This window comes from Chiloscyllium plagiosum, unplaced genomic scaffold (genome assembly GCF_037043375.1).
Source record: "Chiloscyllium plagiosum isolate Xiang-an unplaced genomic scaffold, Cpla_swu_hap1 HiC_scaffold_33, whole genome shotgun sequence".
Lineage (NCBI taxonomy): Eukaryota > Metazoa > Chordata > Chondrichthyes > Orectolobiformes > Hemiscylliidae > Chiloscyllium > Chiloscyllium plagiosum.
This window is the reverse complement of record NW_028270171.1, coordinates 13,250,201-13,263,733: the sequence shown is the minus strand read 5'-3', so window position 1 is coordinate 13,263,733 and position 13,533 is coordinate 13,250,201. Positions and strand designations below refer to the sequence as shown.

Genomic DNA, 13,533 nt, shown 5'->3' with positions numbered 1-13,533 from the left:
ATCCTGACCCTGGATAACGTCAGCAGCTGCAATCTACAAAAGGTCACAGGCATCTCTTTTCTTTGAGAGAGAGAGAGAATTAGTGTGGGGTTTGAGAGTAACTGCTCCACCAGCCTGAGGAGATAGGAGCTCCATGAATTTCATGGCAGGGACCGGGGAGTTAGACCCCTGTTGAACTAAACCAGCTTTTCTTCTCTCCCCGCTCCCATTAGAGACGATATTGTCTCAATGTGCACATCAGCACAGAGCAATTGGGCTGAATGGCCAGTTTCTGTGCTGTTCACTTGATGTAATTTGATGTGCACCTGCCAGAAAATACCTCATCACAAACTCTCTGGTTATCCTTAACACCATGAATAACTCAATATGGATATAATACAATGGTGGGCACCATCATGATTCCAGTAACTAGTTCGAGGATGATTAGACATAGACATAAACATCGCTGAGATACTCAGGTGACTGGGGTTTGGTTTAGAACATAGAACCTAGAAAAGTACAGCACAGAACAGGCCCTTTGGCCCACGATGTTGTGCCGAGGTTGAATCCTAATGTAAAATATAATAACTTAACCTACGCACCCCTCAAACACTGCTATCCATGTGCATGTCCAGCAGTCGCTTAATTGTCCCTAATGACTCTGCTGCCACCACCACAGCTGGCAATGCATTCCATGCATTCACAACTCTCTGCGTAAAGAACCTACCTCTAACGTCTCCTTTATATCTTTCCCTTAGTATCTTAAAACTATGACCCCTCGTACCCATCAAACCTGCCCTGGGGAAGAGTCTATTATAAATAGACTTTAAATAATCTAGAAATAATAGCCTATAAATAGACTTAGGTTTATAAATGCGGCTTCCTGTGTCTTGTGAAATCTGCAAGGTAATCACAGAAGGTTCCATCATTTGTCCATTTATCATCAGTTGCCTCTGTTGGGTGACCCATAAACATACTATTTCTGTTGCTTTATACCAATTGAAAACTGTTTCCTGAAAATGATGCTCTATTTTCCATGGTCTGCCAACACTACTATTGGAATGTTAAGGGAATATGCTCCTCAGAGTTACAAACCAATATAACTCTGCCAATTGGCTTCAGGCTTCTCTTCATATACTGCCCCACATGGTGTCAAAATGAGGAGTTAGAGCATGTTTACATAAGTGTCTATTTTCCTGTCATTTCCAGTTCTGACCCTTTCTGAATTTGCCTTTGAGAAGAAGGTCAAAGGTCCATCAGCAATTCCATCATCAATGAGTTGTTGATTCTGATTGGTTCCTGAGTTCCAAAATATCATCCTGGGCTTATTCAAATCTGATTGGATGTGGCAGCTGATCAATTGATTAACAAGAGTGATTGGTCATCATTGATGATGTCATTGAATTACAGCTTAATTCCTGGTGTATAAAGTCAATGGGAGAGGGGATTTGGATACAGTTGGTGGTAGTTTGGTAAAAGGTTCTATTGGTAAAATGGCTTCCCAGGTTTGTCAAAACTATCACCAGGATTGTGAAGCTGCTGTTAACAAACAGGTTAACCTGGAGCTCACTGCCTCCTACCTCTATCAGTCTTTGGTGAGTGTTGTTTTGGTTTAAAGTGACATCTATTTGTGAAACTGGAATGCTCCAAGTAGCTGGACTGTTCTTTATCTCCTGCCCCTTGTAGTGAAATGGTTAAGGAAAAACTCCTTCTGACCATGAGTCCATCAGGAAGTAGTCAACATTCCCTGTCCTTGGAAAAAGGTGGATCCTGTGATGTGGTTCCCCAAGCAGTCTGTCATGTCACTTGATGGAATGACTCCTCATGAGAACTTTCCAATCAGCACTAAGATATGGCTTGGCTGTTGATGAGAATGATAATGCCTGAGACCTTTCATGTGCCTAGTGTGTCTGAGTGCTATTTTGAAGCAGCTGAGGGGTCTATACAGACTCTCTCAATCTTCTTCTGAAATGTACCTTTGTAAAAGAAGCATGGAGAAAAGTTTTTTTTTTGAGGCTTGTCCTGACTAGCTCTCCACTCCCTGGTTTGTTCCTGGGGATGCACACTGAGAAACAGACTTTCACTGGAGGGCCACCTCAGTGAAAAAGGCTGTTGGTCTGCCTGAAACCTTGACTTCCAGGTCAAGGAGTTGACCCTGACTGTCTTGTAGATGGTATATTCCAAGGTCTGGGACTGTTGAGGGAAGCCCTAAAGCTGAGGGCAGTTGGTGCTGAGGGGAAACACCACTAAAGACTTCTAATTTAAATTAGGGCCTGTTCAGTTATTGGGCTCTCCTGGTGCTTCAAATATAAATGGGTATAATGTGCAAGTATGAAATGCTTGTGGTTTGTTTAGTTAGTCAGCTCCAGTCTGTTTCATAAGCTACTGTAGAGAGCTGGACTCCTAGTGACTATGGATAGGAAGATTATAAATAAAATACTATAACTTAAAAGGCACCTGTTTTATGAAGTGAATACCTTTCTCCATAAGGAAATGGAATGTGATCAGAGTCCTGTTAGATGTGATGGATGGATGGAGTGGTTTCCTTCTGTGCTGATGTTCACCTCTTCCTTAACACTCCCTTTTCTTTTTGCCCACTTCAACCATTTTGGTCTAAAACAATATTATATTGTTTTCTTCTAGTTGATTACTTGTCTGAAGTAGTAACACAAGCTTGAATTGTTGACTGTACCTTCATTGGGCTGTGGGATAGATAATTGATCAGAGCTGTAAATTTTCTCTGGGTTAGTCATAACATTCATTGTCTGGACACAATTTGGGCTTGTTGCCTTTCCCAGGGAAGTGGGTCATGGACTGACTCAGTACAGTGAGGTGGATTGGGTTTGGTGAATGGTGACATCTAGTGGATTAATGTCTACACTCTAAAGCTGTGCCTTTGGGTCCTGGTCTCTTAATGGAACCATCATCCCAATGTTAGACACTGCAAAGATTATCCTGTTCGCAGAGATCAGGCCCAAGGGTGCAGTTAAAGGGAGACTTTTTTGTACAGATGAGAAACTACTTTTGTCAGAAGTGACTCTTCTGGAATTCACTGCTACAGAAGACTTGTTTCTCAACCTTATTCTCCTGCTTTCTCAAACTTTGATCCTCTTGATATTCAAGAACCTGTTGGCCATGTTTGGATAGGACAATGGCCAAATCTCTGCTCCTATCTTGTATTTAAAGACAAAAGCCTCATTAATCACCCAGCTGGGTTTAATCTTGCTGCACAATCCCTTTCTGATCCCAGATGTGTATATCTAGACTTTTCCTTGTTACAAATACTTGGGTGACTTGTAGTTTGAATGGAATGTAAAAATGTTGGTTACTGTTAGAATTCTTGTTTTGAATACCATTCCCTGCCTTCCTAAACCCCTCCTGGTTTTCCCCAGGAGACAGATGAATATTTCATTTCTCTCCTGTAGTATTTATGAAGGTCCTAACCATCCTTTCCCAATCTATTTCTTTTCCAGTGGTCTGTTGTTTCCTGGCTACACTTAATTTCACAATTTTAGTTAAAATGATACATTCAATATAACATGGAGGTATGAGACTAAAACTTCACTTTGCCATGAAAGCTATCACTTCTGCAAGTTCTGTATTGGATTTCAGTTCATCTACCTAATGGCTAACCTTTCATTGAACAGGACATTAGGTGAGAGACTGTTAAATCTCCCTGAGGAAATAGAAGAAAAGATTTCCTGCTGAATGTGGTCTGATCAGAGAGCAGCTGGGAAAGGGCTGCTTCTGGCTTTGAGACGTACAATTGGGCCCAGTGATGTTAATGGGATATAAATGGTTCTCTTTCAGATGTCGTACTTTGACCGGGATGATGTTGCCCTGCACCATTTCTCCCAATTCTTCAAAGCTCAGTCCCAGGAGAAGCAGGAACATGCAGAGAAGCTGCTGAAATTCCAGAATCAGCGTGGAGGCAGAGTCCTCCTCCAGGATGTCAAGGTGGGAATGTTGGGGAGGGGAATGGTTGGAGAGAAATGGCTCTCAATGTGGCTTCAAATCAGTGGTAGGATTTTCACCTGAAAGAGGAGCTTTGCCTGTCTGATCTCTCTGTACTGGCAAAGATTATACACAGAATGTACCCTAATTTACAGGGGGATGTTTATGCTATCTCATAATCCAACTGATCAGAAGATCATTCCTTGAACATCCAGTTTGAGTACAAGTGGGCAAGGTGACCTCCAATAGCTGGTAATTGTTCTGTCCTGGTCCTTAACTGTCCTTTGTTTCCATGTTTCAGAAGCCAGAGAGGGATGAGTGGGGTAACGGTCTGCAGGCAATGCAGGTTGCCCTGGATCTGGAGAAGAATGTGAACCAGAGTTTGCTGGATCTACACCAACTCGCCACTGCCCAGACTGACCCTCATGTAAGCTTCACCACCTCATTCTCATCACTGCCTGACCCTCAGGGCAACACTTCAGTGTCCCTGGAAGCAGGAATCCTGACTGTACAACATTCAGTACTCCTTTAATGTTGATACAACTGACCTTGCATCCATCTCAAAAGAACTGCAACAAAGACAAACTGCTGGTGAAACGGATTAGATCTGGCAGTGTCTTTGTGAAATTGGGTAACCCTTCAGTTACCTATGAAGGGTCATGGGACCTGAGACAGGAATCTTTGTTGTTTCACAGATGCTGCCAGATCTACTGAATTTCTCCAGTCCAATGCATTTCATTCTAGTATTTCCATAAATGGAGTGTTTCCATGAGCCAGTGTTATAGATTGGAGATCCACTCCAGGGGGAACAATTGGTGCAGGGTGCATTGTGGGTCCCCATGAGCTCACCAACGAGCATTGGAGGGAATTGCTGCTGTTTGAGCAGGGATGTACCCTCTGGAATCTGACCAATGTTTATCATGTACTTGTCAGCAAACTGCCCAGGTCACTGTGGGATCTTGCTGTGTATGCTGACTACTGCATCTAGTGTGTGTTCACCTAATGTGGTGAATTGTATGTCACCACCCACTCAATGTTAGTCCCTATTTAACACTCTCCCATCCCCAGTGAAACCTCTAACTGGTCAGGTGAATTAACTTGGGAGAAAGCCCCCCTCCACCTCATGGCTTTATTTTTAAATGAGGCAATAAACAGCCTGAATGTTGAAGAATGAGCTGGATAGGATCTGATCACCCTACATTCTGATTTCTTTAATATCTGACTGTCTGCCTTCCTTCCAGCTGTGTGACTTCCTGGAGACTCACTATTTGGATGAGGAGGTTGAGATCATCAAGCGACTTGGGGACTACATCACCAACCTGAAGCGTCTGGGAGCTCCTGAGAATGGGCTGGGAGAGTACCTGTTTGACAGGCTCTCGCTGGAGGACAGCAGTTAGTGGTGCCTTTGACTGGTCTTTGCCTGTTTTGTATCCAATTCCTTGGGAGAATTTCTCTAGAAAGCAGGAACTTGTACTGAAGAAATGAATGGGAAATAAAGATCATTTGATCTCTCCTACTCTGCCCTAGTCAGTGGCTTTAATTTTCAGCTCATCTTCTGACAGTTTAAAATCTGTTCCCAAATCTCTAGTCTATACAATTCCAATAGTGATTACACTGGGGCTGTTAATTCAGGGGTTTTGTGCTTTTATTCTATTCCTTGGAGTTATGCGTGTCGCTCTTCCATGAGCATGGCAGGTGTAAGATACTGCAGTTTTTTAATCTGACCTCTCCTCAGCATTAGGGAGGTCACATGGTAAAAAGGAGCCTGTATTTTGTATTAAGGACAAAATGAACTGTTCCCACACATAAACTGTCCCTGTTGCCCATTTGATGTAGGAATAGGCTTTTTCAAGCATTCTCTTGGATGAAAGATTACACTCTCCTGTTGTGTGACAATATCCCAATCCTATCTTGCCCCTGATGTCCTCTGTACTCCATCTTCTGAGGAAGAGGTCAGTTCTGTATTTGCAGCAAACAATAGATCTCAATAAGATTCTGAATTGGGTGAGGGAAGGCTCTGTCCAGACCCTTAGAAGCAGCTGTAGCCTGTTGTGCATTGAGTATGCAACAGGGTTACTGAACTGATCCCAGGAAGTGAGCTTGCCCTTTGCAGGACTGGTATGGATAGACCACTGAACCCTCAGACTACTGTGGGCAATTCTGTTCTGCTTCCCATAGGAAAGGTATGGTGAAAACCAAGAGTTCAGGAAAAGATTTGAGGATGTTGGAGGGCTTGAGCTATGAGGAGAGGTTGACCAGGTTGGGCTGCTTTAGAGGCTTATTAAATCATAAGTAGTGTGAATAATCAGGTTGTTTTTCACAGGGTGGGAAAGGTCAGAACTAGAGGGTATAGGTGTAGGGTGAGAGGGGAAAGATTTGAAAGGGGCTCATGGGGCAACTTATCGCAAATTGCTGTATGGAATGAGTTGCCAGAGGAAGTGGAGGCTGGTACAACTACAACCTTTTAAAAGACATCTGACAAGGTACATGAATAGGAAGGGATGTGGGCCAAGTGCTGGTAAAGGGGACTGGATTTATTCTGGATTAGTGGTGCTCGAAGAGCACAGCAGTTCAGGCAGTATGCGAGGTGCAGTAAAATCAACGTTTTGGGCAAAAGCCCTTCATCAGGAATACAGGCAAAATGCCTGAAGGGTGGAGAGAGATAAGTGGGGGTGGGGAGAAAGTAGCATAGAGTACAATAGGTGGGTGGGGATGAAGGTGATAGGACAGGGTGGAGTGGATAGGTGGAAAAGAAGATAGGCAGGTAGGACAAGTCATGGGGACAGTTCTGAGCTGGAAGTTTGGAACTAGGGTGAGGTGGGGGAAGGGGAAATGAGGAAACTGTTGAAGTCCACATGCCCTGGGGTTGAAGTGTTCCGAGGCGAAAGATGCGACGTTCTCCCTCCAGGTGTCTGGTGAGGGTGCGGCGGCGAAGGAAGCCCAGGACCTCCATGTCCTCGGCACAGTGGGAGGGGGAGTTGAAATGTTGGGCCACAGAGCGGTGTGGTTGATTGGTGCGGGTGTCCCGGAGTTGTTCCTTAAAGGGCTCTGCTAGGAGGCGCCCAGTCCCCCCAATGTAGAGGAGATCGCATCGGGAGCAACTGATACAATAAATTATATTAGTGGATGTGCAAGTAAAACTTTGATTGTGGAAGGCTCCTTTAGGGTCTTGGATGGAGTTGAGGGAGGAGGTGTGGGCGCAGGTTTTACAATTTATCAAGCTATCTGGTCAACATAGACAAGTTGGAGCAAATGGTTTGTTTCTGTCTTGTATGACTCTATCATAATGCTAGCATTCCATAGATCCTACATGAAACACCTATGGCTAATAATAGTGACGAGAGTTACTCAAATCCTCATCTGTTCAACAGGCAGTTCCTCCTCATCTCGCTCTAACTCAAGAATCCTTCCCAGCGCAGTGGGACGGTTATTTCTTTCCCTACTACTACCACTTTCACTCAACAACCACATGTTCTGCCAAATAGTTATCACTTATCCATTCCTGGGCTGTAACTACAGCCTATCTTGCATTTTACACCTGATATACCCCACCAGCTCATAGTAGGTAGGGGCCACTGAGAACAAGTCACAGTAAATGGTTTGAAACAATTTAAATGTTCACGATGCTGAGTCCGTCCCATTATCTGACTGTCCTGAATTGGACACACTGCTCCATTAGTGACTGGTCTGCCAGTAAAAGTTAAGTTCCATTAGAATAAAATCTTCCTTTGCGATGACAGGGGTTGTGGGTTCAAACTTGTGAAAGGAGCTGGCACAGATGATGGGCTGAATGGTCTCCTCTGCAATGGACCAATTGTGTCAATAGATCCTGCAGCTCAAGCACACTGATCCCAGTGGGAGCTTTAATTATATTAATATACTTTACCTGTTCCCCAATCCCATTAGTAGCAATGTACCAGGGAGATAGGGCAATAAGTATTTCTGCCATGTTATTCCAACACCTTCACCCTCCCCCCTCCCCCCTCCCCTACCTAGCTCCTGCTCGAGGTAGAAGGAAGGGGTTCCCCCACACAGTCTCAGTAACTCCACTGATACCAGAAAGAAGAAATGGTCACAGCAAATTGACCAAAACCATCCATCCATCCCATGTCAGCTCTGGAAGAAGATGGTGTCAGCAGTGAGGACAGGCCAATTATAAAACCCAACTCCAAAGCTGCACTCCACTCCTGCTGTACTGACCTTTGACTCTGCCAGTCCCAGCCTGGTAAAGCACAGTGTATAATTTCACACCAACAATATTCGAGAAACTGAGTTCAAACCATTTCTGAACTGATCCTGACCCTGGATAAGGTCAGCAGCTGCAATCTACAAAAGGTCACAGGCATCTCTTTTCTCCATGTGAGGGAGAGAGAGAATTAGTGTGGGGTTTGAGAGTAACCTCTCCACCAGCCTGAGGAGGTAGGAGCTCCATGAATTTCCACGGCTGGGACAGGGATTGGAGCCATGCTGTGGACTCCTTGCTGCTATCACCCAGGTAGCCCCCTGTCTAACTGAACCAGCCCATCTCCCATCTTCTTCCTGCCCCCTCCCATTAGAGCCAATATTGTGTCAATGTGCACATCAGCATGGAGGAATTGGGCTGAATGGCCAGTTTCTGTGCTATTCACTCAATGTAATTTGATGTGCACCTGCCAGAAAATGCTTCATCACAAACTCCCTGGTTATCCTTAACACCATGAATAACTCAATATGGATATAATACAATGGTGGGCACCATCATGGTTCCAACAATTAATTCAAGGATGATTAGACATAGACATTGCTGAGATATTCAGGTCACTGGGGTTTGGTTTATAAATAGAGCTTCCTGTGTCTTGTGAAATCTGCGAGGTAATCACAGAAGGTTCCATTATTTGTCCATTTATCATCAGTTGCCTCTATTGGGTGACCCAAAAACATACTATTTCTGTTGCTTTATACTAACTGAAAACTTTCCTGAAAATGATGCTCTATTTTCCATTGATCTGCCAACACTGCTGTTGGATTATTAGGTAAATATGCTCCTCAGAGTTACAAACCAATATAACTCTGCCAATTGGCTTCAGGCTTCTCTTCATATACTGCCCCACATGGTGTCAAAATGAGGAGTTAGAGTATGTTTACATAAGTGTCTATTTTCCTGTCATTTCCAGTTCAGACCCTTTCTGAATTTGCCTTTGAGAAGGAGGTCAAAGGTCCATCAGCAATTCCATCATCGATGAGTTGTTGATTCTGATTGGTTCCTGAGTTCCAAAATGTCATCCTGGGCTTATTCAAATCTGATTGGATGTGGCTGCTGATCAATTGATTAACAAGAATGATTGGTCATCATTGATGATGTCATTGAATTACAGCTTAATTCCTGGGGTATAAATTCAATGGGAGAGGGGATTTGGATACAGTTGGTGTGTGATAGGGTTGTGTTTGTTGGTGGTAGTTTGGTGAAGGCTCTATTGGTAAAATGGCTTCCCAGGTTTGTCAAAACTATCACCAGGATTGTGAAGCTGCTGTTAACAAACAGGTTAACCTGGAGCTCACTGCCTCCTATCTCTATCAGTCTTTGGTGAGTGTTGTTTTGGTTTAAAATGACATCTATTTGTGAAACTGGAATGCTCCAAGTAGCTGGATTGTTCTTTATCTCTTGCCCCTTGTAGTGAAATGGTTAAGGAAAAACTCCTTTGACCATGAGTCCATCAGGAAGTAGTCAACATTTCCTGTCCTTGGAAAAGGTGGATCCTGTGATGTGGTTCCCTGAGTAGACTATCCATGTCATTTGATGGAATGACTCCTCATGAGAACTTTCCAATCAGCACCAAGGTATGGCTTGGCTGTTGATGAGAATGATAATGCCTGAGATCTTTCATGCGCCTGGTGTGTCTGAGTGCTATTTGAAGTAGCTGAGGGGTCTGTACAGACTCAATCTTCTGAAATCTACCTTTGCAAAAGAAGCATAGGGAAAGGCTTCAGTTTTTGTTGAGGCTTGTCCTGATTAGCTCTCCACTCCCTGGTTTGTTCCTGGGGATGCACACTGAGAAACACTGACTTGGCCTGGAGGACCACCTCAGTGAAAGAGGCTCTTGGTCTGCCTGAAACCTGGACTTCCAGGTCAAGGGGTTGAGCCTGACTGCATGTTGTAGATGGTATATTCCAAGGTCTGGGACTGTTGAGGAATGCTCTAAAACTGAGGGCAGTTGCTGCCAAGGTGCTGAGGGGAAAGACCACTAAAGACTTCTAATTTAAATGAGGGCCTGTTCAGTTATTGGGCTCTCCTGGTGATTCAAATATAAATGGGTATAATGTGCAAGTATGAAATGCTTGTGGTTTGTTTAGTTAGTCAGCTCCAGTCTGTTTCATAAGCTACTGTAGAGAGCTGGACTCCTAGTGACTATGGATAGGAAGGATATAAATAAAATACTATAACTTAAAAGGCACCTGTCTTATGAAGTGAATTTCATTTCCTTATGGAGAAAGGTATGTGATCAGAGTCCTGTTAGATGTGATGGATGGAGTGGTTTCCTTCTGTGTTGATGTTCACCTCTTCCTTAACACTCCCTTTTTTTTTTTTTGGCCCACTTCAACCATTTTGGTCTAAAACAATATTATATTGGTTTCTTCTAGTTGATTACTTGTCTGAAGTAGTAACACAAGCTTGAATTGTTGACTGTACCTTCATTGGGCTGTGGGATAGATAATTGATCAGAGCTGTAAATTTTCTCTGGGTTAGTCATAACATTCATTGTCTGGACACAATTTGGGCTTGTTGCCTTTCCCAGGGAAGTGTGTCATGGACTGACTCAGTACAGTGAGGTGGATTGGGTTTGGTGAATGGTGACATCTAGTGGATTAATGTCTACACTCTAAAGCTGTGCCTTTGGGTCCTGGTCTCTTAATGGAACCATCATCCCAATGTTAGACACTGCAAAGATTATTCTGTTCGCAGAGATCAGGGCCCAAGTGTGCAGTTAAAGGGAGACTTTTTTGTACAGATGAGAAACTACTTTTGTCAGAAGTGAATCTTTTAGAATTCACTGCTACAGAAGACTTGTTTCTCAACCTTATTCTCCTGCTTTCTCAAACTTTGATCCTCTTGATATTCAAGAACCTGTTGGCCATGTTTAGATAGGACAATGGCCAAATCTCTGCTCCTATCTTGTATTTAAAGACAAAAGCCTCATTAATCACCCAGCTGGGTTTAATCTTGCTGCACAATCCCTTTCTGATCCCAGATGTGTATATCTAGACTTTTCCTTGTTACAAATACTTGGGTGACTTGTAGTTTGAATGGAATGTAAAAATGTTGGTTACTGTTAGAATTCTTGTTTTGAATACCATTTCCTGCCTTCTTAAACCTCTCCTGGTTTTCCCCAGGAGAAAGATGCATATTTCATTTCTCTCCTGAGGTATTTATGAAGGTCCTAACCATCCTTTCCCAATCTATTTCTTTTCCCGTGGTCTGTTGTTTCCTGGCTACACTTAACTTCCCAATTTTAGTAAAAATGATACCTCCATGTTATATTGAATGTATGAGACTAAAACTTCACTTTGCCATGAAAGCTATCACTTCAAGTTCTGTGTTGGATTTCAGTTCATCTACCTAATGGCTAACCTTTCATTGAACAGGACATTAGGTGAGAGACTGTTCAATCTCCCTGAGGAAATAGAAAAGATTTCCTGCTGAATGTGGTCTGATCAGAGCAGCTGGGAAAGGGCTGCTTCTGGCTTTGAGATGTACAATTGGGCCCAGTAATGTGCTAATGGGATATAAATGGTTCTCTTTCAGATGTCGTACTTTGACCGGGATGGTGTTGCCCTGCACCATTTCTCCCAGTTCTTCAAAGCTCAGTCCCAGGAGAAGCAGGAACATGCAGAGAAGCTGCTGAAATTCCAGAATCAGCGTGGAGGCAGAGTCCTCCTCCAGGATGTCAAGGTGGGAATGTTGGGGGGTGTATGTTTGGAGAGAAAATGGCTCTCAATGTGGCTTCAAGTCAGTGGCAGGATTTTCACCTGAAAGAGGAGCTTTGCCTGTCTGATCTCTCTCTGTACTGGCAAAGATTATACACAGAATGTACCCTAACTTACAGGGGGATGTTTATGCTATCTCATAATCCAACTGATCAGAAGATCATTCCTTGAACATCCAGTTTCAGAGTACAAGTGGGCAAGGTGACCTCCAATAGCTGGTAATTGTTCAGGTCTGATCCTTAACTGTCCTTTGTTTCCATGTTTCAGAAGCCAGAGAGGGATGAGTGGGGTAACGGTCTGCAGGCAATGCAGGTTGCCCTGGATCTGGAGAAGAATGTGAACCAGAGTTTGCTGGATCTACACCAACTCTCCACTGCCCAGACTGACCCTCATGTAAGCTTCACCACCTCATTCTCATCACTGCCTGACCCTCAGGGCAACACTTCAGTGTCCCTGGAAGCAGGAATCCTGACTGTACAACATTCAGTACTCCTTAATGTTGGTACAACTGACCTTGCATCCATCTCAAAAGAACTGCAACAAAGACAAACTGCTGGTGAAACTGATTAGATCTGGCAGTGTCTTTGTGAAATTGGGTAACCCTTCAGTTACCTATGAAGGGTCATGGGACCTGAGACAGGAATCTTTGTTGTTTCACAGATGCTGCCAGATCTACTGAATTTCTCCAGTCCAATGCATTTCATTCTAGTATTTCCATAAATGGAGTGTTTCCATGAGCCAGTGTTATAGATTGGAGATCCACTCCAGGGGGAACAATTGGTGCACTGTGGGTCCCCATGAGCTCACCAATGAGCATTGGAGGGAATTGCTGCTGTTTGAGCAGGGATGTACCCTCTGGAATCTGACCAATGTTTATCATGTACTTGTCAGCAAACTGCCCAGGTCACTGTGGGATCTTGCTGTGTATGCTGACTACTGCATCTAGTGTGTGTTCACCTAATGTGGTGAATTGTATATCACCACCCACCAAATGTTAGTCTCTATTTAACACTCTCCCATCCCCAGTGAAACCTTTAACTGCTCAGGTGAGGTAACTTGGGAGAACCCCAGACTTCATCTTCAAGTAAACAGCTTGAATGTTTGAGAATGAACTGGATAGGAACTGATCACCCTACATTCTGACTACTTGTAATATCTGACTGTCTGCCTTCCTTCCAGCTGTGTGACTTCCTGGAGACTCACTATTTGGATGAGGAGGTTGAGATCATCAAGCGACTTGGGGACTACATCACCAACCTGAAACGTCTAGGAGCTCCTGAGAATGGGCTGGGAGAGTACCTGTTTGACAGGCTCTCGCTGGAGGACAGCAGTTAGTGGGGACTTTGACTGTGGTCTTTGCCTGTTTTGTATCCAACTCCTTGGGAGAATTTCTCCAGAAAGCAGGAACTTGTACTGAAGAAACAAATGGGAAATAAAGATCATTTGATCTCTCCTACTCTGCTCTAATCAGTGGCTTTAATTTTCAGTTCATATCTTCTGACAGTTTGGAATCTGTTCCCAAATCTCTAGTCTACACTTCCAATAGTGATTACACTGGAGCTGTTAATTGGGGGTTTTGTGATTTCTTTTTAATTTCCATTCCTTAGTCACGAGTGCAGCTCTTCCATGAGCATGGCA

The 13,533-nt window shown here is 43.7% G+C and overlaps 2 protein-coding genes across 2 annotated transcripts; both read left to right on the top strand.

The window, feature by feature from the left end:
• Nucleotides 1–1,472: 1,472 nt before the first annotated feature.
• LOC122542225 (ferritin, middle subunit-like) lies at nucleotides 1,473–5,330 on the top strand. The gene is made up of 4 exons (XM_087978097.1): nucleotides 1,473–1,574; nucleotides 3,790–3,936; nucleotides 4,235–4,360; nucleotides 5,175–5,330. Exons 1-4 carry the CDS (start codon nucleotides 1,473–1,475, stop codon nucleotides 5,328–5,330), a joined length of 531 nt encoding a protein of 176 aa, XP_087834223.1.
• A 4,064-nt stretch (nucleotides 5,331–9,394) lies between these two features.
• Nucleotides 9,395–13,230, top strand: LOC122545631 (ferritin, middle subunit-like). Its single transcript, XM_087978028.1, has 4 exons — nucleotides 9,395–9,496; nucleotides 11,714–11,860; nucleotides 12,163–12,288; nucleotides 13,075–13,230. Exons 1-4 carry the CDS (start codon nucleotides 9,395–9,397, stop codon nucleotides 13,228–13,230), a joined length of 531 nt encoding a protein of 176 aa, XP_087834154.1.
• Nucleotides 13,231–13,533: the final 303 nt, after the last annotated feature.

Excerpts from the sequence above, each read along its gene's own strand:
- LOC122545631 (XM_087978028.1), top strand. The coding sequence starts at position 9,395 with ATGGCTTCCCAGGTTTGTCAAAACTATCACCAGGATTGTGAAGCTGCT. Across the intron at positions 9,497-11,713 it reads CCTATCTCTATCAGTCTTTG|ATGTCGTACTTTGACCGGGA; the intron begins GTGAGTGTTGTT and ends GTTCTCTTTCAG. Across the intron at positions 12,289-13,074 it reads CTGCCCAGACTGACCCTCAT|CTGTGTGACTTCCTGGAGAC; the intron begins GTAAGCTTCACC and ends CCTTCCTTCCAG.
- LOC122542225 (XM_087978097.1), top strand. The coding sequence starts at position 1,473 with ATGGCTTCCCAGGTTTGTCAAAACTATCACCAGGATTGTGAAGCTGCT. Across the intron at positions 1,575-3,789 it reads CCTACCTCTATCAGTCTTTG|ATGTCGTACTTTGACCGGGA; the intron begins GTGAGTGTTGTT and ends GTTCTCTTTCAG. Across the intron at positions 4,361-5,174 it reads CTGCCCAGACTGACCCTCAT|CTGTGTGACTTCCTGGAGAC; the intron begins GTAAGCTTCACC and ends CCTTCCTTCCAG.